The 25,329-nt window shown below is 52.2% G+C and overlaps 2 protein-coding genes across 3 annotated transcripts in view; both read left to right on the top strand.

Annotated features, from left to right (window-relative positions):
- ZNF862 (zinc finger protein 862) overlaps window positions 1–19,248 on the top strand; it is a 31,431-nt gene extending 12,183 nt beyond the window's left edge. For both annotated transcript variants that reach the window (XM_067041877.1, XM_067041878.1), the window contains 4 exons: window positions 11,411–11,515; window positions 12,355–14,469; window positions 16,057–16,243; window positions 18,001–19,248. In XM_067041877.1, the coding sequence (XP_066897978.1) occupies window positions 11,411–11,515; window positions 12,355–14,469; window positions 16,057–16,243; window positions 18,001–18,061 (2,468 nt within the window). In that variant the 3' untranslated portion in view covers window positions 18,062–19,248. The remainder of the gene's footprint in view (window positions 1–11,410; window positions 11,516–12,354; window positions 14,470–16,056; window positions 16,244–18,000) is intronic.
- ATP6V0E2 (ATPase H+ transporting V0 subunit e2) lies at window positions 16,271–24,946 on the top strand. The gene is made up of 4 exons (XM_059073721.2): window positions 16,271–19,632; window positions 21,447–21,494; window positions 22,780–22,897; window positions 23,300–24,946. Exons 1-3 carry the CDS (start codon window positions 19,301–19,303, stop codon window positions 22,871–22,873), a joined length of 474 nt encoding a protein of 157 aa, XP_058929704.2. The 5' UTR covers window positions 16,271–19,300; the 3' UTR covers window positions 22,874–22,897; window positions 23,300–24,946.
- The last annotated feature ends 383 nt before the right edge of the window (window positions 24,947–25,329 follow it).

The raw sequence follows: 25,329 nt of genomic DNA, 5'->3' as shown, positions 1-25,329 counted from the left end.
GTTATTTATTACTTTTTTACTAGCATATATTGTAACAGAAACCTTGCAGAACAGGCTGCTGTACGCAACTTAGGAATTCCGACGGTGACCTGTATCGTGACGTCTACAGAATAGGAAATTGGGGTATATGTGGCTTACCTGATGTCATATCCCCAGCTTACACGCTGCCCTTTCATGTGCAGCTGAGATATGGATTATCTCCTGAACATACTTGACCTATATACTACTTGTTTTCATCACTGTTCACAGTATTTAAATGGCTCCCCAAACATTCAGAAAGGCTGTGAACAACTGTTTCCTGTATGAGGAGAGAGGTGCTGTAATCGTGTTCTGGGCCAGGGCACCTGTACCAAGCGCACCTTCAAAGAGCATCACTAGCACTGACAGTGTTTAAAAGAGAGAGAGGGACGGCCGTGGTGGCCCAGCGGTTACAACTCCACACCTGCAACACAGGGGGCCCGGCCTTGATCCCTGGCTGGGGAACTAGGATCACACTCGCTCTGTGGCCAAAAATAAATAGATGAATAAAAAGAAACATAGAGAGCGGGAGGGAGATTCGTTTTTGAGAAATACATACCCACTTACAAGAAGCTGGTTTTCCTTTGAAGGAGTGAGCAGCAGTGATGCCCTTTGCCCTTTGGAGCCCTGTGGACAGTCATGGGGACAGTGGCGGGTGACCAGTGGCGTAACGAGTGTGTCTCCCACAACCTGGGCCTGACCTGGGTTGTTCAGCCAGACAGCAGCGTTTTCTTTTTCACTTCTGTATGTTAGGAAGTGGGGAAACCTTAACTAACTGGGGAAATTAAGGCACAGTTCAGCCTCAGTTAAGTGTCGTTTGGATGAACAGTAAGTATTGATCACGGGAGGGGTAATTAATTTTGCTTGAGGCTTGAGGGCAGGAATCGGGGAAGGCTTTATAGAGGTTGGGGCTGTCCTCTTCAGCTGTCTGTGGAATTAAAATGGGTGCAGGGGTCTAGAAACAGAATTGCATGTGTGTGAGTCCTCCTCGCCAGTTTAATTAGGTCTCCAGCTTTTGTCCTTTAACTGTCCTCCAGTTGAGATGATTTTTCATGCTTGAGATATAAAAGCATTTTAAGGAGCCTTGAGGATATAACTGGGGCCAAACGTAAATGATTTGTATGTTTAAAAATAATCTTTTAAAGGGCCTCAAGCTGATAATTGGGATGTAAAACAGTGTTGAAATATAGTGGACCTGTCTAATGATTATTTTTGCTTTGACAAGGCTTTTTTCCTCCAATACTTCATCCTCCTGTGACAAGTATTTTAAAAATTGAAAACCTAATATTATTTGGCATTATCTTTTAATTAATTTTTGTAAATAGAACTTCTCCTTGGAGTGAACTCAATTTTTGAAAAAGAAACCTCATCATAATTCTTGCAGCCAAGGAAAGTTCTATTAGCCTTTTAAAAAAAAAAATCTCCCGGGCTTCCCTGGTGGCGCAGTGGTTGAGAGTCCGCCTGCCGATGCAGGGGACGCGGGTTCGTGCCCCGGTCCGGGAGGATCCCACATGCCGCGGAGCGGCTGGGCCCGTGAGCCATGGCCGCTGAGCCTGCGCGTCCGGAGCCTGCGCTCCGCAATGGGAGAGGCCACAACAGTGAGAGGCCCAATCTCCCATCCATTTTTAAATCTTCTTTTGTTTGTTGGTTTGGTTTGTTTGTTTTTTTTAATTTCCTTCCTATTTATTTATTTATTTATTTTGGCTGCGGCGGGTCTTTGTTGCAGCACATGGGTCTTTCGTTGTGGCAGGCGAGCTCTGCAGCACACAGGCTTCTCTCTAATTGTGGCGGCACAAGCTCAGTAGTTGCAGCGCACAGGCTCTCTAGTTGTGGCGCACGGGCTCCAGAGCGCGCGGGTTCAGTAGTTGCGGTGTGTGGGCCCTCTAGTCGTGGCTGTGGGCTCCAGAGCGCGTGGGCTGTGTAGTTGTGGCACGCAGCTCTCTAGTTGTGGCACGTGGGCTCAGTAGTTGAGGTGCGCAGGCTTAGTTGCCCTGCGGTACGTGGGATCTTAGTTCCCCGACCAGGGATCGAACCTGCATCCCCTGCACTGGAAGGCGGAGTCTTAACCAATGGAACATCAGGGAAGTCTACTCCCATCCATTTTTAACGTTTATTATCTTTTAATTGAAGTACTGTGATCTGCTTATATTGGGTGTTACAGGAAGCCTTTATGTTTTCTTTTATTCTTATGTCTGGAAATAATAATAGGCACTTTTGCTGTTGACTGGACACCTACCAAAGGCTATGTTGAGTGTCTTGGGTATCTGCTCTCTAATCCTTAAACCTAACCTGTAAAGCAGGTAGTAGTAGTATTTTCAGGTGAGAGAACAGCCCAACGGCTTTGAGAATCCAACCCATTTAGCTGGAAACTGGCTAAACTGAAATTCTTACTATTCCACCCATTGCATGGGCATTAGACTTGGCTAAAGTTCCTACTTCATATATGTTTATTGCCAATTGGACTCCAGTTCTTTTAGTTTCCAGATTTGTGCTAATCATGTTGTTAATATTAAAATGACAATAGCACCAAGGATAATATAAGATTATTTTAAAAGTCAAGCAGTATTAGAATTTTTTAGAAGTCTCCCCTCCTCTCCCCAGTCCCCCTAGCAAGAGGGTTAGTAGTTTGGTCTGGCTGCCTCAGACCTTCTCTGTAGGTCACTGTTAAGTGCTCTTGCCTCCGCCTCCATGAGAACTGAGGTGCAGAAAGGGGCTGATGCCCTGGAGTGAGAGGCTGTGGTTGCTTCAGCCCGGCTCAGGTCAGGTCATGGGTCTTTGTGGTCTGGTGGTCATCACGCTACACTGCAGCACATTCATGCCATTGATTTCCTTTTGCTCTTATCATTTGAGGAGACCCCGCTAATTCTTCCATTGCTCTTAATTAGGATTTACAACTAGTAGATTTGTTCTTTTAGGTTTTATAATTATTGTGCCTGTTTTTAAAAAGACAGTCTCAATTTGATGCAGTCACATTTAATATTAATTTGTCGGTTGTGTGGCAGTTAAATTGCATCGACTAAAGCTTTTCAGCTGATGGTAGTTTCCAGGTTAGGTCCACTCACCTGTCAACAGCCTCCTTGGCCTCACCATCTCTCTTATCAACAGGACTGAACTTGCAGAGGACAGTCATTTTGATTATGGAGAAAGGAAGAGGTTTATGTTGTTTTTAATGCTTTCCTGTGTCAACCTCTACTTTTGTGGACTTGCTTTTGCTTAGAACTATTTATCACTCTGTAGAGTTCCAACTGTTCTTTTATTTCTGTACTTTAAATTCTGGTTTCAAACTTTGGCCATATTTGGTGATGTCTCTTGCTTCCCCTGCCAAAAATGAAACCTCAGTTACATTCCACTGTTAACTAATATGTGTCAGTAACAGAAACAGAAAAGCCAACATAGGGACTATGTGGTGACCCTCGTTTTTACTAGGAAAGGTGTCATCATATGCTGAGTGGCAGGTCACCCGCTTCAGGTGGGCAGTGTCTTTTCCCCATGTGAGGTCATCAACTACAGCTAGACCTCACATAGCTGGGGGAAGAAGTCCTGTCACTAAGTGGAAGGCAAAACTAAGGGGGAGAGCCCTCAATGAGATGAGCAGGAGTTAGAATGGCTCATACCATGTCCAGGAGGCCCGCTGCTGTATGGTGGGCCGTATACGGCCTCCAAATGGTGGCGTGCTGAGCTGGAGAGAGAAGAACCAAGGCAAGGTGCCAGAGTGGCCGTCTCCAAACCGACTCGTTGGCAGGCCTGCCAACCGTGGGCTGAAGTTAGCCTGGAAGGATCAGAATCTGTCTTTGTCGGCCACGCCATTTTTATGGGCTTTTATGGAGTGTGTGTGTGTGTGTGTGTGTGTGTGTGTGTGTGTGTGTGTGTGTCCGTACTATAGTTATGTCTTCTTAGTCACTTTTCCATTACGAAGACATAGGAAAATCTGTTTGAAAATTCCCTTGTTTCACTTGTTCTGAAGAGAACAAAAGGAAAAGGTTTCTGGCAACATCCCAGCCGTAGCTTCAGAGCGGCGAGATTGGGTGCAGCGCTTCTGGGGCCAGTGTGGTGGTGCTAGGGGCAGTCAAAGGTGACCCATCCACAGGGTCATATAATTTAGGCAAACATGGCCAGGGATACGCAGGATCATGTATGTTTTCAGTAAATCTGTAAAATATGTCTTCATAATTATGTTTCTTTAATCAAAGTAGTTCTCATAAGACGTATAACAAAAAAATGACAGTTCCCTGTCCTACCATTCTCTGTTGCCAAGTCCTCCTCCCCCCAATTTTTTAGCTGTTTCTTCCAGTAACTTGTTTCATTATTTCTGAGTAACCCATGTAGACCTTATTTTCTAAAAGCATGGACTTCAGTAGGGTGCACTCGTAAAACAGCTTCATTCTTTTCCATCGCCACTTGTTTGGATCAGCTCTTTGGGGCTTTTCTTTCTCACCCTTTGGGTTGCCAAAAGAAAATTCAAAGAGCTTTACTTGATAAGAATATTTTATTGAGCAAGAAACAAACTGTTCATGAACTGGGAGACTTCAAACCCGAAGTGGCTGAAAACTTGGCTCTCGGCAGATAAAGCTCAATGTGTAAAGCATGACTGAAGAAGTACATTGTTTTTTAATTGTGATTATATTCTCTTCAGGGTCGTAGCACTGTGTACCTTTTCTTGTGTGTAGCTGATTGGCTTGGAAGCTGTAAGGTCACACTGACATGAAGGAAACTTAAATTTTGTTTAAGACCAGAGTCAGCATTTTGAGGAAATCAGGACAGCTTAAGATCTGGTTATGTGATTATGAGTGTTTGGTCCAGGGGTCTGTTCAAATTGTGGCCTCCATTTTGGTTTCTCTTTACAGGGTGAAACCTGGGGCAGGGCGCATGACTTGTCACACTCAGGTAAACAGAAAGTCCTCCAGTCACTTTTTAGTCACGTTAATGATCTAATTTCAATTAATAAAATGTCCAGTACAGTTCTCTTCAAAAATTTCCTGATTAGGAGGAGGACTCTGGAAGATGGTGGAGCACCAGGAGCCTGTCTCCTCACATAGACAACGATTGCACTGGTGGAGTCTGTCTGATGTAACTATTTGGGAACTCTGAAGCCTGTCAAAGGCTCACAACTTACAGAAGAAGAGTTGGAAAGTAAATTGTGGTTAAGTTTGGTCAACTTCAGCTCTTAGCACTTTAGCAGCTGCCCATCTCCCACCCCTACCATGGTGCAGGCAGCTGTGCCATGTTCCTGGAGCAGCTTGCACACAGATTGCAGGAATTAGGGTGGGCAAAGGGGATGCTGCCCTCTAAGTATCAGGGATCAGTGCTCTGATCACCGATCGCTGCTTCTCATCACAGAGGTGCAGACAGAGAAGGAAGCGGCCCGTGTTGTTGCACCTCCCCCATTTTTGCAGGTTCCTCCCCCTCCTCTTAATTTTTCTCTTTTCCCTCTTTTGAAAACCAGACATTAAAGACTAGGACATTCAAAAACATATAGGAGGAAAATTAGAAAGTGATTTTGCATACCCAGGGAAAGACTCCAGAAGACCTGAGAAGACTTTAAGTTTACACCTCAGGCTGATCCTTGGCACAGAGATAGCCTATAATGATTAAAAATTTTAAAATAATAACAATAATCGAAAACAATAAAAACAGCAAACCTTGGGGATCGGGGAGAATCTGATTTCCAGAGTTACCACATTATTAGATTCAAATGTCCAGTGTTCAACAAAAAATCACAGGGCACACAAAGAAATAGGAGAGTATGACCCATTCAAAGGAAGATCAACACAGTTGACAAACCGTTAGCTAGATGGCTAAGAGGCACAGGCAAGAAAGGAAAAAATCGACAATTTGGGCTTTATGAAAATTGTAAAATTTTGTGCATCGAAAGACATACGTAGGGCTTCCCTGGTGGCACAGTGGTTGGGAATCTGCGTGCAGATGCAGGGGACACGGGTTCGTGCCCCGGTCCGGGAAGATCCCACATGCCGCGGAGCGGCTGGGCCCGTGAGCCATGGCCGCTGAGCCTGCGCGTCCGGAGCCTGTGCTCCGCGGCGGGAGAGGCCACAGCAGTGAGAGGCCCGCATACCGCAAAAAAAAAAAAAAAAAAAAAAAAAAAAAAAAATGTACAAAGGACTTGAATAGGCATTTCTTCAAAGAAGATGTACAAATGGCCAATAAGCATATGAAAAGATACTCTATCACAGTCATTAGGGAAACGTAAATCAATACTACAATAAGATACCACCTCACACCCATAAGGATGCCTACTAAAATAGAAAACAGCAACTATTGCTGAGGATAGAACCTTTATGCCCTGTTGGTGGGAATATAAAATGGTAAGTCACTGTGGAAAACAGTATGGTGGATTAAATTATAGTGTTATATCAATATTAAATTTTCTGATTTCGATCATTTTACTTTGACTGTATAAGACATATTAGTTTTTAGTTGCCACATAACAAATTATCACAAATTTAGTGGCTAAAAGACACCCATTTATTATCTCACAGTTCTGGAGTTCAGAAGTCCCAGGTGGGCTTAGGTGGGTTCTTTGCTTAGGGTCTAACATGGCTGAAATTAAGTGTGCCAGACTGGCCTCTTATCAGGAGGCTCTGGGAAGAATCACTGGGTTGTTGAGTTGTTGGAAGAATGAAGTTCCTTGTGGTTGTAGGACTGAGGTCCCCGTTTTCTTTCTGGCTGCCGACCATTCTCAGCTCCTAGGGCCTGCTGCCAGGTCCTTTCCACATGGCCTTCTCCATCCTTAGGCCAGCAATAATACATTGAATTTTTTGGGTGTTTTGATTCTCTGACTTCCTGTGCTTTTAAGCGGCTAGTGTGATTACATTGTTACCCAGACAACGTCTCTTTAGCTATGTAACATAATTACGAGTGATATCAGTTCACACATTTAAGTCACATTCCAAGGGGCAGGGATTAGGCAAGGGTTGGGGTCATGGAGCTCATTTTGCAAACCCGATAAGAGAATGTCTTTTTTCTTGAGTAATACACACAGAAGTATTTAGGGATAAAGGGAGGAATGAAAACAATTTAGCCTCAAATGGTCCAGAAAAATATTATATATATATATTACTTACATATTTTAAAGCTTCCCAGGTAACTCTAGTGTGCAGCCTGCACATATACATATATATGTATTTATATATTATACATATAGAGAGAGGAAAAGGAGGGAGGGAGAGAGGGCACATGGGCATGATAAAGCAAATGGAACAAAATGCGAATGATTGGAGTTCCTTGTTTTATTATTAAAACTTTTCTATAGGTTTTAAATGATATAAAAATTGACCCAGGGCTTCCCTGGTGGCGCAGTGGTTGAGAATCCGCCTGCCGATGCAGGAGACACGGGTTTGTGCCCCGGTCCGGGAGGATCCCACGTGCCGCGGAGCAACTAAGCCTGTGAGCCGTGGCCGCTAGGCCTGCGCGTTCGGAGCCTGTGCTCCGCAACGGGACAGGCCACAACAGTGAGAGACCCGCATACCGCAAAAAAAAAAATAATAATAAAATTGACCCCAAAAAATTTAGGAAAGAAAAGTCCAGTCCTTGTGTAATGGTGAAAAATCTGGACTTCATTTAAAGCTGAAGTTTCTTGCCTCTCCCACCTCAACCTGCTTTAGGTCTAGAATCCGGAAGGAATCTTGTGATAGGAAGAAAGAAGTTCTCCCCCTACCCCCCAAGCTTGTTCCAGGATTTCTGCTGCATCCTGGCTGGGAATGGTGGTGTGTAGGTGGGGAGGAGAGGTACAAGAATTACATCCATGTAATCTGATACCAGTTACATGTAACTGGGATAATTGAAAGCTGATTCTCCAAGTGTGTGGGTTCTGCACTCCCCCAAACCCCTGTTTCTGGAGATCTCTCGCTACAGTGGGTAATGTCTGCTTTGGCAGTCTGCCCCATAGGGGCTCCTTAGGGGAGCATCACCAATAGGCAGACAGGGGCAGCCCCTTTAAGTGGCTCTGGGCCTCTTCTCTTTCCCTCTGAGGCCCACAGCTGGACCATGGAAAACACGTATATATCCTTCGCTTTGACAAGCCCTGTGAATGTAGGCTCCTTCCAACGTGGCCACCACCAAGGAACCATTGGTCAGTTTATGCCTTTAGTCTTTTCCAGGCCTGGATTCCTGAGAAGCCCCACAGCTCCAGGAAATACAGGTCAGGATGTCATTCCCATCAGGCTTAAGGTCAGAGGAAAGTAGCCCAGTCCACCCCATCCCTCCCCATGGTAGTGTGGAGGGCTCACAGCACACTTGACAGCTCTTTCCAAAGCATCTCTAATATCCAACTTCCTGACCTCCTCACTCCCAGTGCCTTGACTCCCTCTTAGTGGCAAGTGCTTGGGTTACAGCCCAGTGTTTCAGCCACTCTTTCCAAGTTGGCTTTGGTGGTCTAGCTTTGGAATGGGGGAGAGTTGGCTCCTATTTTGGGGGGGCCTTCAGCCAAAACAGGCAGACAGAATCACACTTTAATATCCTGTTGCATATGTTTATTGCTATTCCTGATTTATTGATTTTAGATATTATCTATTGATTCCTACTGTGGAGGATGAAGATATGGCCCTCTTACATCACCCCAGGCCCCCACTTCTCTTCCCTCCATCCTCTCAGAACAGGTATATCATACTTTTTTGGTTAATTCAATGTAAATTATTTGCCTGATTATGATTATGTATTATTTACTTCTAATCAAAGTGACATATTATGATGATGTTTCCTTTGTTGTAGGATTTTCTTCCCCCTAGGAATTGAATTTTTTTCTTATTTTTTTTACTTTGCTAGTTTTCTGTACTATCACCAATTCTTCTCAAACTCTCCATGGAATTATATAACTCCTTTGAAGAGTCTTTTCCACATGATCAAACATCCTGTGACCTATCGGTTTCACTTTTTTTTCTGGAAACTTCTGTCACTGGGTCTTCCATTCCTCTGCTCTATCTAAACTAGTTATACTTTAGGCCTGCTGCACAGCTGTGGGCTTAGACTTTCCATCGTCTCTCTCCTATTTCCTGGATCTATTGCTTCTTTTAGGTTTATGTCTTCATTTTGTTGGAGCACATCCTTCAGTAACTTCCTAAGAAAGGGTTCATGGGAGGAAATTTTTTAAAGACTCTGTGTATCTGAAAATGCCCTTATTCTGCTCTCACAATTGATAATTTGGTTTGGGTATAGAATTCCAGGTTGGAAATGATTTTCCTCAGCATTTTGAAAGCATTGCTTTTAGGTTTTACAGGTGCTGTTGAGAAGTCTGAATACCTTTTTATTCCTAAATCTTTGAACGCAGCCTGTTTTTCCACTCTGAAAAGTTTTAAGACCTATTCCAGTGTTTTGAAGTATTTAGTGCTTAATGATACGGACGTTTTTTTCATCTTTTGTTCTGGATATCTGGTGCTTCCCTTCCATGTGGAAACTCACAGTTTCCATTTTGGGGAAACATTCTTGTATTATTTCTTCCTTTGTATTTTCTCTTTTCTTTCTCCCCCAAAATCCTATTAGTTAGATATTAGACCTCTTAAATTAAGCCTCTGGTTTTGTTTCATTTTTTTCTTTTTCTCCTATTTCCTGCTTCTGTCTTTTTTGTTCTACTTTTCTGGAGATTTCCTCCATTTTATTTTCTAACAATTCTATTTACTTTAAAACATTTTTTTCTATCATATTTTAAACTAAGAGTCCTTATTGCTCTTTTCATGGATAACTATCGTGACTTTTCTCTGTGGGAATGTTCTAGTTTTGAGGGGAGGGGGTTGAAATTTTGTTTTGCTTCCTGCAGTATCTCTAGTTCCTTCAATCCTTTTTCCTACTTGTTAGCAGTTTGTCTTAAATAAATATCTTTAGGTTCATTCACATTTAAGAGTAAAGCCTTAAAAACTGGCTGGAAGCTCTGTGTGCGTGGCTGGGACTCAAGGGGTAGGTTACATTGTAGGGTGACCAGCTGTGAACCCGGATGTTTCATTGCAGAGCCCAGCAGAGTCTGGATCCGTAGGTCTTTGGGGGAGGAGGGTTGGGGAGGGGCGATTCATTTCTCCAAAGAAAACTTCCAGTCTCCTGCGTGGCTGTACACCAAGCTGGTGTTCTCAGAGCCGGGTAACGCAGCTTCTGGTCTGTAGACTGTCTTCATATGTTTGCATCGCAGCTCTTCTCCTTCATCTTTCACTCACCCCACCATCCCAGGGCCCGGAACCTTTCTGGTTAAGTTTTTCTGTAGACCAACCTCTCTCTCCTCCTTGGGGGAGGGTGGTGGTATTTTCTGGCTTCCTGGAATAGGTGAGCAGACCTGGCCTTGAACCAGTCTCTCCTTAGCCACCACTTCTGCTGCACCTGGTGCCTCCAGGTCCTGGCTTTTTGGGGGATTCTGGGGTCAAGTTCACTTCTTTCTCCTTATTACCCGCCCTGCTGGCATTTGGTGTCTAGCTCTGTTAGTTTTTCTCTTTTATCTCCTTTCCTTCTTCTAAAAATGTATTAACATGTCTAGTACAGTGTTTCTCTTGGGCTTACGCTTCTTTTTATTATTATCCCTTTGCCCTCATTTTACAGACGTTTGAAGATGAATTAGTGTTCAATCTACCACAGATTAATAATGTATTGTATTTTCATTAGTAGTAAACATGTGGATACATACACACACATGAACATATAAATATATTTGAATGATCCAAAGATGAATAGTGAAAATAATCTCCCTTTTACCTTGTCCTTCAGTCCCTCCACAGAAGTACCCGCAGTTACCAGTGGCTTGTACATGTCTTTCCAAAGAAAGGTTATACGCCCAATTCACATAGATACATAAAAAGCATGTAAGTGGAGATGAATGGATTTTCCTTTAAATCAAGAAAGCAATTTCTCTGCATAGCCTCGAAGAATATTCATATTTTCAGTAAAGGGCAGTGCTTAACCCAAAGACACGAGTCTCTTCTAGTTGGATTTCAGGCTCCGCTGCAGGTGGCAGACGGCGTTAGGGGGCTTTTCAGGTGCCCCGTGTACTTAGCTGCCTGCACCAAGGCCAGCTGTGGGTGCTGCTGAGGGGCACACGCATGGGACACTTGTTGATGGCCCTCTCCCACTCCTCGCGTGGCTTTCTTTATCATCCCTGCCCTCTCTCCTTCTATTCTGTCCTCTGTGTTTCCTCCTGTTTTCACCCTTTCCCCTCTAGATTCATCTAGCTGCCTCACGCTCCCATGGAAGAGCCATGGAGCTAAGGGATACACCCTAATTGGGTGCCTCTTTGGGTTTTAAGAATAAATCGGCACCCTAGATGGGTGTGCTTTCCTCGCGCCCCTGGTTGGAAAGATTTTTTTTCGGAAATGCACCCAGAGGCCTCCCTGGATCTTTCAGATGGGCTGCTTGACTTGACAGTCCAGAGCTGTGATGTTGCTATGACTCTTCGTCCCTGCAACAGGGCCTGCTGCCGCCAAACCAGACTTGATCTCAAAACTGGAGCGGAGAGCTGCACCCTGGATCAAGGACCCAGACGGACCAAAGTGGGGGAAAGGCCGTCCTCCAGGTGGGTCTTGGCCTGCTGGGTTCCGAAGGGTGTGTCCAGGGGCCCAGGCAGCTGTGGCAAGTCACACAGTGTTAGTTCCGCCGTCCTCGTGCTGAACCTGTTGTGCACCGGGCCCTGTATTGGTAGAAAAACGTGAATAAGAAACTAACTGTGTGCAGAAGAATCTGAGAAACTGGGACAGTTTGGGAAAAATAAGGAGCTTTGATGAGCAGAAGTGAAACGGGGCGACCGTGGTAGAGCTGACGGGGGAGGCGCGTGCTGGACGCCGGTCACGTGCAGCCACGTGACCCACGGCCGTGGGCCTCTGCTGCCTTCTGCCCCGCCCCCCGGGTGTTCAGTGACAGCACTGCTGGTCTGTGAGAGTGAGCAGTTCGTGCACCTCTGTCAGTAACGTACTGGCTGATAGCCGCTGTGTATACTTCTATGCCTCCCTTGTTTCCAAGGCTCGTAAGAAGACTTTTGGATGTTTAACCTCATTTCTTTGTGGTGCCTCGAAAGAGGATTAAAACCATCCAATAGCATCTGTGGCCAAGGCGCTAGTTAAGCTTATTAGCCTCTGGTGTCACATGATCTCAGGGTAGGTACGTGGGTAGGGAGAGGGAGGCTGGCTAACGAAGCCACAAGGATTAGCAGACAACTCCTGGGGAGACAGACTGGCTTTCAGAGAAAATAATGGGAAAGGGTTTAAATAGAAGCCACTGCTGATTTCTAGAAAGGTGGATCACATTCATCTTCTCTGCTTTGCATAAGGGGTACTTACTGAATTGGGGCGTCTTAGCTGACAGGAGGCTGCAGAGTTCTGGGCAGCAAAACCGAGCACAGTTTGATTTGCTCCAAAGGGAAGAAGACGACGGTGGCCATTAGAGAGGCACACACACAGGCCTCAGCCGTAGACTCTACACTGCTTCCTGCTCCTGCCATGGGGACGTGCACCTCCTACTGCAGTCCCAGCCTTTGTGCAGCAGAAGCAGATGGACGGGGGAAAATCAAGAGGACTTACAGACCCCGCTCGATTCAGAGGTCGTGGTTTGGGCAGTTCCCGTGGCTAGTAATTGACCCCAAAGAGGCCAAACTCTTCTGCTCAGCTTGCAAAGACAGACCTAGTCTTCACGACAGATCATCCCGGTTAGTCCGAGGTTACACGGGTCCTTTTAAAGTGGAGACTTTAAAGTACCATGAAGTCAGCAAAGCACACAAGCTCTGTGTCAACACCCTGGATGTCAAGGAAGACAGCCCGCAGGCCGCCCTCGTCCCCGAGATCTCCAGTGACCTGATGGCCGGCATGGAGCACTTTTTCAATGCCGCCTATTCCATCGCGTACCACTCGAGGCCCCTGAACGACTTTGAGAAGATCCTGCAACTCCTCCAAAGCACCGGGACCGTGATTCTGGGCAAGTACCGCAATCGCACCGCCTGCACTCAGTTCATCAAATACATCGCCGAGACCCTGAGGAAGGAGATCCTCGAGGATGTCCGGAGCTCCCCGTGCGTGGGCGTGTTGCTGGACGGCGCCACGGACACCTCCGGCCAGTCCTGTGTGGGCATTTACATCCGCTACTTTAAGGGGACGGAGGTGAAGGAGTCTTACATCACTCTGGCCCCACTCTACAGCGAGACGGTGGATGGGTACTTTGAGACCATCATCTCTGCCCTGGACGAACTGGACATCCCCTTCCGGAAGCCTGGCTGGGTGGTGGGCCTGGGGATGGACGGCTCCAGCAGGCTGAGCTGCAGAGGGGGTCTGGTGGCGAAGCTCCAGGACATCGTCCCCCGGCTGCTGCCCGTGCATTGTGTGGCCCACCGGCTACACGTGGCCGTGCTTGACGCCTGCGGAGGCATCGACCTGGTCAAGAAGTGTGAGCGGCACGTCCGCACCGTCTTCAAGTTCTACCAGTCCTCCGGCAAAAGGCTGCATGAGCTGCAGGAAGGCGCGGGCCCGCTGGGGCAGGAAATCATCCGCCTGAGGGACCTGCACGCCGTCAGGTGGGTGGCCAGCAAGAGGCGCACGCTGGACGCGCTCATCGTGAGCTGGCCCGCCCTGGCCAGGCACCTCCAGAGCGTGGCGGAAGCAGGTGGCCAGGCCGGGCACAGGGCCAAAGGCGTGCTGAAGCTGATGAAGGGCTTCCATTTCGTCAAGTTCTGCCACTTCCTCTTGGACTTCCTGAGCATCTACAGGCCTGTGTCCGAAGTGTGCCAGAAGGAGATCGTGCCGATTACGGAGGTGAACTCCACGCTCGGACGGGCCTACGTAGCCCTGGAGACCCTCCGCCACCAGGCAGGACCCAAAGAGGAAGAGTTCAATGCTGGCTTCAGGGATGGGCGGCTCCACGGCATCTTCTTGGACAGAATGGAGACGGCAGAACAGCGGTTCCAGGCGGACAGGGAGAGAACGATCCTGACTGGGATCGAATACCTCCAGCAAAGGTTTGACGTGGACCGTCCCCCGCAGCTCAAGAACATGGAGGTGTTTGACGCCATGGCTTGGCCAAGCGGCATGGAACTGGCCGGTTTCGGGAATGATGATATTCTTGCCCTGGCCAGATACTTTGAACGCTCACTGCCCCCAGGATACAGTGAGGAAGCACTGCTGGAGGAGTGGCTGGGCCTGAAAGCCGTCGCCGAGAACCTGCCGTTCTCCACGCTGTGCAGGAGCGCCCTGGCCCAGCACCGCCGCTTCCCCCTGCTCAGCAGGCTCGTGGCGGTGGTGGTCTGTGTGCCCGTCTCCACCTCCTGCTGTGAGCGCGGATTCAGTGCCATGAACCGGATCCGGACCGACGAGAGGACCAAGCTCTCCAGCGAGGTGCTGAACATGCTCCTGATGACAGCGGTGAACGGCGTGGCGGTCACAGAGTACAACCCCCAGCCCGCCATCCAGCACTGGTACCTGACCTCCTCGGGCCGCCGTTTCAGCCACGTCTACACCTGTGCCCGGGTGCCAGCCCGCTCCCACACAAGTAAGTATGCGTGGCAGAGCTCCTGGACGTGGGGAAGCAAAGGGAGAGAATCTCAGCTTCCCAGCCCCGTGCTGAGCTCACGGCCTGGCAGAGTCTGCTCACGTCAGCCGTCACAGTAGGCTTGCTCTAAGGTGTCGCGTGGCCATCCATTTGCCAGACCACTGGGTGCTCAAGACGGGACACCTCCCCTCCGGGAGATTATGATCCAGCTAGAAGGCAGGTCACCCACGCCGCAGGGCACAGGGCACAGAGCCAAGAGCAGGAATTTCCAGAGCAAGGCTGCGCGGGTTCAAATTCTCATCCTGCCGCTGCCTGGCACGTGACCTCTGGCAACTTAATCTCTCTGTGCTGTGGTTTTGCATCTGTGAAGCGAATTAATAGGTGTGAAGGGCTTAGAACAGCATCTGGCGAGTGGTGCCCACGGCGCTCTTTAAAGGATCAGACTCTGCCAGAAATCGCTCGGGCACTGGACCAGCGAGGGCAGAGACACCACATGCCCGTGGGGCTGTGCGGACCCCGCTTGCAGAGGGAAGAGGTCGGTGCAGGTCCCAGGGGCCGTGAGGAGGAGAATGTTGGGGGTTTCAGGCAGGGGAGGGGTCCGTGAGGAAAGCCTCCCACCTAGCCTGGACGGCCAGCTGGGGACTGGGCTTGAGGGGGAAGTGACATGATCCTGGAGGCCAAGTTACCGGAAGTCTTAGGTAAGAAATTTCCCTCGTTTCAAGTAGTCACTGAACGCCAAAGAAAACCAGAGCCTCTCCAGGCTGCTCCCGTGTCACTGAGCAGTGACGGAGCCGAGCTTTTTCTCTCTTGGCGTCTTCCTACAGCGGGTCCCCGTCCTCTTGCTTCTGCTGTCGTCTTACCTCAGGGTCTGTGATCCTCAGCAGTGGGCTGGCCTCGGGGTTGACGGACGCTCTGTAGGAGGCATGGTGGCCCTGGACCTGCAGCTGCGCGGTGGGTGCAGGGCGGGGGCAGCAGAGGTGGAGAGAAGGAAAGAGGGTGACCCCAACACGGGAGCCCTTCTCCCACGCGTTTGGTGAGTGAGGTGCTGTCAGTGCCCGCCCCGTGAGGGTGAAGGAGGAGAAGACGCCATCAGCTGTGCGCTTCTGCAACTTGTAATCGTAGCGCGATGGGACTGGTACGTCTGAAGCAAACAGAGAACACGGCCAGAGTGTATATGATAAAGCCTTCTTTCCCAGGCAGTTTCTCAGCCTCAGCACTGCTGACGTTTGGGGCCAGGTGGTTCTTTGCTGCGGGAGCCTGTCCTGCGCCTGGCCACCCCTGGCCTTTCCCACTACTCGCCCGCTGGCTACCCTCCCGTTGTAGCAATCAGAAAGGTGTCCGGACTCTGCCAAATGTCCCCCGGGAGCAAAGTCGCCGCCCCGCGCCATGAGCTCCGCTGCCCCGGGGTGAAAGCAGCGGAGTGGGGCTCCGGCAGGCTGGCACAGGGCGGTCCTTGTCCGCCTCCAGCCTGTTCTGCTAGGGCTTCTGCACCGAGCATACCTTGGCGCGCGGTCGGTTGTGGGGAGGGGATCGTCATCTGATCTGTTTTCTCTGTCTGACCGTACCCTCCCTTTCCTCCCGCACGAGGGGCGGGGCTCAGGAAGGAGAAGATGGGAGCGCTCCGCCTGGAGGAGGCCGTGACCCGGAAGCCGCCCATCCCGTCCTATGGGGAACCCATGGAGGTCCTGACGGACTGCATCCTAGAGCCGCGCCACGGACTCCTGTGTCCCCACCCCAGCCAAGAGTCCCTGGGCTGTCCTGATAAAGCGCTCCTGTAAGAGCAGGACCCCGAGGGGCTGCCTTGGAGACCCCCTGCTTCCCTGGCCCTCGTGATCCTGGTGACAGGCCGTGGGAGTCTTCGCTTGGTGGGGGCTCTCCACACACTGGGAAGCGGCAGTGACAAGATAGCTAAGCCCACATCCCAGGGAGGCGGGGGGATCAGGAGGCGCACAGCCTGCTTACCAAGGGCCTCCTCTGAGCTGAGCGGCGACCCCACAGCACTTAAACATGCAGGAGGGTTCGTGTCCCAAGCTCATTTTAAGGTGCTTCAGGAGTTAATTCCATCATGAAAGATTTCACCCCATGTTTTGGTGGCAGGAGGACTTTTCTGAAGTGGGAGAGACGGTTGGGGGCAGGGGGCTTAAAGGAGCACTCCAGCGCCTGGGTAGCCGGGGAGCGTCCCAGCGGGCTGCCCACAGCCTGAGTGGCGTGGGCTAGACCCGCGGTAAGGGGCCTGGGATGAGCAGGTCTAGGGACAGCTGGCCTGGCTCTGGGATCTATCCCCCTGGCTCCGTGGCAGAAGCAGGGAAGCCTCAACTTCAAATGGGAGACTCGCATCAGAGACTTTCTCTCTCTCCTCCCAGGGCCTTCCTTTAGGATGAGGCAAGCTGAACCCCTTGGCACAGAGCAATCAAGAAAGGTTATGCTCCTGCAGCTCCCAGACAGGGGAGGAGTGTTTCCCTGGAGGGGGCCTGGCGATTTCCACCAGTCGCAGCCCTTGTGTTGTGCTGAGCCCGGGTTTTCTACGGAGCAGAGCGGACAGGACAAGTTGGCACTCGGGGGGCTCGGGATCCTGTCCCAGCTCTGCTGCAGGCAGTGGTTCGACCATGATTAATCCCTTCCTCTTTTCTGTGCCTTGGTGTCCCTCTCCATGAAGTGGCAGTAGAGAATCCAAGTGCCCGCTGGTGCCCCAGCTGCCACAGGACTGATGGATGACAGCGCCTCCAGCTCTGAAAGGCGGCCCTCAGGCTGCAGAGTGGACTTGGCTGCCTTCAGCCCTCGTCCTTGTCCCTTGCCACCAACGTCCTTATTATGGGAAGAGGTGCTCTCTCAACATGCCCTCGGCATAATGGTCTAGTCCACTCTTCCCAAAGTTGCCCTGGGGACCAGCCTGGGGATCACTAGGGGTGTCTGTTTGAATCTGTTTCACCCCAGACCCACCTGATCAGGTCCCCGGGAGTGTTTCCAGCAAGGCCCCCCGGAACTTCGTGGGCTCACTCAAGTGTGAGAACCACCACCCTGGCGGCGCAGAAGGGTGCCCCACACTCTTTGGTTCCCGTTGTCCTCTCCCCATCACCCCACCTCTTCCACCCTGAAGTAAAGCACTTTTCCTTCCCGGCCAGCGGCTTTGGGCAGAGGCTCCTAGGCTGCTCGTCTGGCTGAGGATGATGTAGTGTCTGGGTCCCGCCTTCCTGACCACAGGTGGGAAACGAGGGCAGGTTAGAGGGAAGGGCTTCTTTGCCGCTGCCTTTCTCTTGTTTCAGACGGGCAGGAAGTAGTGCTCTGTCCTGGCCATGCTGCCTGGCTCTAGGTGGGGTCCCTGCTCTGTGATGCAGGTCCAAGTGGCCTGGCCCTCAAGCAGCCATCTGTCCACTTCCCACTCCTAGAAGGTGCCGAGAGCCCCTGAGATGCTGGTACCGAGTGTCTCACTGTCTGGCAGAACCCCTGGTTCCCAGTGTCTCTGACTCTCCCTTCCCAGCACCCCACCCTTAGCACTTAGCCTTAGCGCCATCGCCTTCCTGTCTTCTTCAGCTTCGAGCCAGGAATTCCGTTTTCGCTTTCTGCCTTTTCACCTGTGGCACCGTCTCCCTGACAGCCCCGTGTTCTGGGGGCTGAGGTGTACCACGGGCCCTTGGAGCTTGAACCCTGGTGGTGTTACTGTCCACGTGGCCAGGATGGAGCCCAGGCCTCCCTCCCTCATTCGCACCGGTCACTGTGGGGAGTTCAGGAATCTGCACCAGGCCAGGCGCTGCGGGTATGAGTTGGGATGGAAGAGAGGAGGGCCCTTTAAAGTGGGGGTTATAGTCCCCCCCCATCCATGGCGATTCAAATTGAGGTGACTTTCTCGCAGGCATCCTCCCCACGGCACCGTCCGTCCTTTAAGAATCCTCAGGGCAAGAGGCTAGTCCTGGGAGCAGCGCCGTGCGTGAGTGCCACACGCACGATTGCCTGTGCGAGGCTAGGCGTGGAGGTGGAGGCCAGCGAGGGACGCCCCTGCCTCTCCACATCTGTGCTCTGAGGGAGCCTCCGACGCCAGCTCGTGAGACATTTGGGCCCCTCGGGGCGGGGGGCGACTGAGAATGCTGCTTGTCACAGGGATTTGCACTGCCCACTTCCTCGAGGGGCGCAGGCATGCCCTGGGTCCCCTCCGTTCGCTAATGGCAGAGAGGACGCTGACCGTTTTGTGCAGGACCCCAGGCTGAGGCGTGGTGAGACCCCTTGCCCAAGCTGACGTCTCATTTTGTTTCAAGAGACTTGCAGCACTTCAGACCCCAGGGCCTGGAGACCCTGTTGTTGGAGAGCCTTCCTATTTTTGCCTCACAAAAAAACAAGCTGAAGGGCATTGGGGATGGAAGGAGCAAGCTCTCTGCCTTTGGCCAGAGCCCTAGCCACGCCTCCACCCTCGTTCCCTACCTGTGATCTCCACAGGCTGATGCCCACAGGGCTGACGTTCTGAGTGACCAGCATTTTAACTGACAGTTTGAGTTCAGTAGCCATGGAGAGCAGGCGGGAAGGAGGGGCCCCGACCCCCTGTTCTAGCCAGACACGTTGGGAGTGTAATCTACTCCAGACCCTTTGCTTCCCTCGAAGCCCAGGTTCAATTCCTAGGGTGCCAGGTATTTAGCAGGACAGTGCGAAGATGGGCCGTTTCCCTCATCCAAGCGTCTGTCAGCCGAGGTCACCTCCTCCTCTGGTTTCAAAGATGTGCAAAACGTGGTTCTAAAAGCCAGGTCTGATTCTCAACCTTTTGCTATTTGAATAAAGCAGAGTTTATTTCGACACATGCCTCTGTCCTGTTAATCCCGTAACCAAAACTAGCAAACTGGAGGAGATGCTCAAAGCTAATTATCTCTGGCTCAGAGCAAAGCCCGCCCCCGCCCCCGCCCCCGCCCCGAGTGACGCGCTGGAGCGCCTGCGCGGGTCGGGCTCGCTGAAGGCTCTCTTAGGCGGCCGGGCCCTGCTGCGCATGCTCGGCGCCCACTGCCCGGGGGGGACCTCCGCGCACCGGAGCATCTGCAATTCTGACTCGCATCCCGGCCTGGGCAACCCGCGCCGGGCCATGACGGCGCACTCCTTCGCCCTCCCGGTCATCATCTTCACCACGTTCTGGGGCCTCATCGGCATCGCCGGGCCCTGGTTCGTGCCGAAAGGACCCAACCGCGGGTAAGGATCGCGCGCGGCCCAGCCTCCCAGTGGACACCTTCGCGGCCGCGCCCACCCCCTCCCCCCGGCGGCTGCGCGGGCGGCGGCGGCGGCGGCCCGTGGTGCAGCGAGCACTGTCCAGGCGCGCGCACGGCGCCCCACTCCTCCTCCCAGATCTGTGCTGGGCCGCGTTCAGCAGGGAACAGGCAGGCGGTCGGGGCCAAAGGGCAGAGACGGTCGTGCTTTAGAAAGGTGGAGACAGTTACGGGTCACCCCCTCCAGCCTGTAAAGGTAAAGGCTATGGCTAGACACTGACTGCAGTTTGTCCCCTCCTGCCCAGCTGTGTCCTTGAGCGTCTGTCACGCCTTCAAGCCTTATATCTTCTTAGGTAATAGGGGGTGATGATGATACCTGCCTTTAAAGGCTGCTGTGAGGATTATATACACGAAATAATGTATATAAGACTCTTAGTGCATGGCACATATTGTATTGAATAATTTTTAGCCACTATCATTATTTTTTGAAGGTCCCCTAGCAGGTTTCTCTACCTCTTGCACCATTTACCAGTTTCTGCTTCATATCATCTTCAGCTGTAAAGCGCTCTCTCCCCTTGATTACAAGTTCCTCGAGGTGGAAGATTGTCTTGTTCACCACTGTAGACCCCATTGCCTAGTACAGGACTGGCCCACGGTACTTGGTAATGTTGAAAGAATGGATAAAATGCTAAATGCTCTGGCACCAACTTCAAGTACTTTAGATCAGAGGTCCTAGGGCCTGGTTTGGGTTAGATTTAGCTTTGGCTGGAGGCTGCATTTGGCTGTTGCCTCTGTTCTTAAAGATCTGCAGGGCTAGGGACTTCCCTGGTGGTCCAGTGGTTAGTACTCCAGGCTTCCATTGCAGGAGGCAAGGGCTCGATCCCTGGTTGGGGGACTAAGATCCTTCATGCTGCACGGAGTGGCAAAAAAAAAAAAAAAAAAAAAAAAAAAGGGACCTGCAGGGCTGAGGTCCCATGGCCTCACTTTGTAAACCATTTTAGCGCCTCTCCTCCCCTGCAAACCTTGGTGAGTTCTTCCTTCTGAAGTTTTCCTCCTGCGTTTAAAGCCTCTGTCTCCAGCGTTTGGGTAGATTCAAGGTGGCCGGTTGCGATTCTCATTATAACTGCTCCTTGTGCCTCAGACGTGGCTCACGGTCTCCTTGCTTCTTGCCCCGTCTCCTGTTCTTCTGTCTTCCTTCCCTTTGCCCAATGAACTTTGGATTCCAGAGGCCACTCCATGGTGGGTGGCTGCAAATGCAGCTCTGTGCAGTGTCTTTTCCCAACATGTTTGCATTAAGATGGAGAAATAGTGGGTGATAGAGAAGGCAGATAGGTGAAGGGAAACATTCATAATGTAACTTGGATGTGATTAAGGTTGGCCTCCCCAAGAGGTGACACTTGGCGTTTTTATTTTCCATCTAGCAATTCTTTTTTTTTTTTTTTTTTGCGGTACGCGGGCCTCTCACTGTTGTGGCCTCTCCCGTTGCGGAGCACAGGCTCCGGACGCGCAGGCGCAGCGGCCATGGCTCACGGGCCCAGCCGCTCCGCGGCACGTGGGATCTTCCCGGACCGGGGCTCGAACCCGCGTCCCCTGCATCGGCAGGCAGGCTCTCAACCACTGCGCCACCAGGGAAGCCCCCCCATCTAGCAATTCTTACCCTGAGTGGAACTCAGCCTCCCTGTGTTCAGGTGGCATCAGGCGGGAAGGGGGCTGGCACCAGGAGCTCTTTCTCTGGCCTCAGCCAGGCCTCCTGAGGACACGCTTCCACCCATCCTGACCTGACGTCCTCTCCCATTGCAGAGTGCTCATCACCATGCTGGTGGCCACCGCCGTCTGCTGTTACCTCTTGTAAGTACTGCTCTCCCAGCCCAAAGTCAGCTGGGGCCTCTGTGCTCCCTTCTTTCCTCCTTCGCCAGCCCTGCTCTCCCCTCCGTCCTGATACTGGCACATTCAGCTCTCGAAAGGCTGAGGCTGTAAAACACAGAAGAGGAGGCAGTTGGAGAGGCAAAGAGAGCGATGGGCTGGAAGTCATGAACTCTGGGTTCTGGTTCTGAATGTAGCACCTGGACAAGCTCTGTCATGTTCATAGGCTACAGTTTTCTCATCTACAAAATGAGTGAGTTGGGCCAGCTCAGTGCCTTTTGTACCTGATGGGACATCAGAATCACTTGGAGAGATTGTAAAAACACAGCTTTTAGGGCTCCACCCTGGACCCACTAAATCACAATTCCCATGATCTGCACTTGGGAATCCATTTTTTAAAAAAATTTTTATTATTATTATTTTTTTGCGGTACGCGGGCCTCTCACCGTTGTGGCCTCTCCCCTTGCGGAGCACAGGCTCAGCGGCCATGGCTCACGGGCCCAGCCGCTCCGCGGCACGTGGGATCCTCCCGGACCGGGGCACGAACCCGCGTCCCCTGCATCGGCAGGCGGACTCTCAAGCACCGCGCCACCAGGGAAGCCCGGGAATCCATATTTTTAATGCATGCCCCTGGGTGATTGTGATGCAGCCAGTTTAGAACCACTGGATGAGCAGTAGTCTTCAAACTTGGAAAAGGTCCCTGGGATATAGAAAACATTCCAAGAGATGCAAGTACCTGGACAGTGTGAGGGAATCAATTGCCTGGTCCTGCATGTCTGGATGTTCTCTTTCTAAAACTGCCATTCATGGTAACCCCTCCCCTTTTACAAGAAAGGCACTCTGCCACGCCTCCCCAATCCGCCTATGTTAGGTTGCTCCATGTTAGATCACCCTGGCTGCCAAACTGAGGGATAAATCCAAGCTCCGGTTTTGAGGGAGGCCTCTGTCATGCTCAGTTAAGCCGGAAGGCCGTCTTACCTCTTTGTGCCCCCGGAGGCCGTCTTACCTCTTCCCTAATCCCAGGGTCCAGCCCCAGTGCAGGGATCTTATAAACCTACAAAACATCAGATCAAACCAAACCTAAACCCAGACCCACGCACCCCAGACTGAGCCCCCGTGCCGGCCGCAGTGTGGATGGCTCCATGAGACCCTTCCCTCCAGAACCCAGACCCTGCTGCTGGGCCGGTCATGTGATCAAAGGCGTGGCGTGAGGTGTGCGGGCAGAGTCCCTTGTGTCTGGGCTCCACCCTCACTGTGCTGTCCCTGGCAGCTGGCTCATCGCCATCCTGGCTCAGCTGAACCCCCTGTTCGGGCCCCAGCTGAAGAATGAGACGATCTGGTATGTGCACTTCCTGTGGGAGTGACCACTGCCGCCGCCTCGGCCCCAGGTACGGCTGGGCAGCGGGCAGGGGTGGGGAAGGGCCCGGGGCGGGGGGGAGGACAAGGTCGGGCAGGGTTGCAAGACTTCGCATGTGGATTCAGGCGTTCGTTTATTGAGAAAAAAAAAATGCTGAGCACCTGCTCCCTTCCCGCCCAGTGCTGCACTGGGCGGCGGGGAGGGACGGAAGACCCAGGGTCCTGGGGGGAGCATGTGGGCCCCGCCTTGTTTGTGGGTTTGCACGCCCCCAGAGGAGGCGGCCGGCTGCAGAATCTGTTCTGAGTGAGGGGAGGGCGGGGGCAGGGGGCTGTCTGCGGTGAGCTGGCTGACGGGCACAGGCTGTCCAGGGCGGGGCTGGGGGAGAAGGGTCTCCACAGCGAGGCCGTGACTTGTTCTGTGATGTGCTTTGCAGGTGCCCCAGCTCTCTGGATGACCTTGGCTCCACTGTCCCCGATGACCCTTTTGTCACCCCTACAACTGTGTCCCAGTCCCTCCAAGTGCTCCCTCCCCCAAGGCCTGCCTGGTTCTGGAAAGTACCGCCCTCCCCAGCCAGTCTGGGCCTCAGGAAGCCCCGAGCTCAGAGCCAGGCTGGAGCAGATGTCCAGCCCCCGGGTTCCCACCGTCCGCTCCCGAGTAGGTCCAGGCCAGGGGCTGACAAGGGTGGGGCTGCGCCTTTTGCTCAAGCCTCGGGTGGGCCAGGCCAGGGAGGAAGCCCTGGGGCAAGAGGCAGGGCCCTGCCACTGTCTGCCCGTGTGGGCCTCCTCGCCTGTGAGATGGAGGGGCTCGGTCAGGTGTGGCAAAGGCCGTTCTTGGAGTTCTCCTTTAATTTTTGACACGTGTCGATGTGAAATTTCTGGACTTGTTGACGAAATGGAAAACAGTCCCACAAAACATTACGAGCCAGAGCATCATCGTAATTTGGATCAGGATTGAAACATGTATGTTTAGCATCCTTTCTAGTCACGAAGTCACTTACACTGGCTTGCTCAGGAAGTGGTATCTCCTCAATATCCTCTTCCCCCGTCCTACCCACCTGGATCACCTCCCTCCCCTCCCGGAGGTTCAGCCTGAGCTCTGCAGGAGCTGAAGAAACTGAAGGCAGCTCCTGCTGAGGCCAGGCCTAGACCCTGGCAGCGGTGAGGGTGGATCTCAGAGCCCCTCACAGCAGCACGTAGGTCGTCTGGAGCGAGGGAGGGCGAAGAGGGACAGGTGTGGGCGAGGTGTGGGCTGGGCTCTGCTGAGATGCTGCAGGGCGGGGGAGCCCCTGGCCCGGTGACGCCTGGAGAGCGTGCGGGCCTCGGAGCAGAGGGAACCCGGGGCCCCAGCCGTGCCTCACTTCTCCTAGGAGAGTTGGGGTGGAGACCTCAGGCACTCGCCCACGGCCCCAGAGCTAATTGGAGTCCCCCCGCTCTGCTGTGCCACGTTGCCTCCCTGGGGAAGAAGCCAGTCTCTTGTGTTTGTTGACTGTTGAGTTGATTGGCATTCTGTTGAGTAGGCATCGTTTTTGGAGTGGTGGTAGAACGCGGTATGTCTCACCCGGATTTCTTGGTTCTGGGCTTGGCCTGTTGCTCAGATCGGGGCCTCCCTTTAACATCCCACGCACCCCCTTTCCAACTCCCTTCCTGTGCTGACCTCTGTGGCCCCCCTGGAGTGGGGCTGTTGAGTCTCGATTGGCGGCTAGAAGCCTGACCCGTGTCTAGTGACTAACGAGTGGTGAGGAAATTCCTGTTTGGTGGCCAAGTCCCGGCCGAGGCCAAGTTTGCTGGCTGCCGCTCCCCTGCCCGTCTGATTCCCATTTCCTCGGTGGGTGGATTTGGGGCACAGGAAAAGGGACGGGCAGCTGCCGGAGCTGCAGCTCTGGGATGTGGACACCGAGACTACATCTGCCTGAGACCTGAGCGAGAATACCGCTGTCCTGGATGTTGCCCAGAGCCAGGCCAGGCAGGAGGAGGAAGACGGAGGACGCGTTCCAGTGCAACTTTGCCCACCACCCATCTGTGCCCCAGATTACAGAGTGCATGGCCCCCGGGGCTCTGCAATAAAGCCGGTCCCCAACATTCCAGAGCGTGGCCTGCATCGTTCCTAATACCCCTACCTAGCCCGCTACATACCCGGGAGCCTGCTGGCTCCGTGCTTGGCCTGGGCGGGCGTGAGCTTCCTGCCTGGGCAGGGGCATGGAGCGAGCTGAGGGAGAGCTCCTGGAGGAGCTGCAGGAAGCTGGCGCTGGAAGGTGCTTGGAGGAGAGACCCGGAGCCCTGAGGAGCGCATCCGGAGAGAATGCGGAGCCACAGAAGGGTTGAAGCAGGGCAGTGATGTGACCCAACCTGGTTTCCGGAATGATCTCTACAGGTGCATGATGGGCCTCGGCTGAGAGTGGTGGTGAGGACAGGACGAGTGGGCGAACGGAAGGTCTAGTTAGGAGCTGAAGGGGACCAGCGCCTT

Source organism: Kogia breviceps, chromosome 9, assembly GCF_026419965.1.
Source record: "Kogia breviceps isolate mKogBre1 chromosome 9, mKogBre1 haplotype 1, whole genome shotgun sequence".
NCBI lineage: Eukaryota > Metazoa > Chordata > Mammalia > Artiodactyla > Physeteridae > Kogia > Kogia breviceps.
This window is presented reverse-complemented; position numbering and strand designations above follow the sequence as displayed.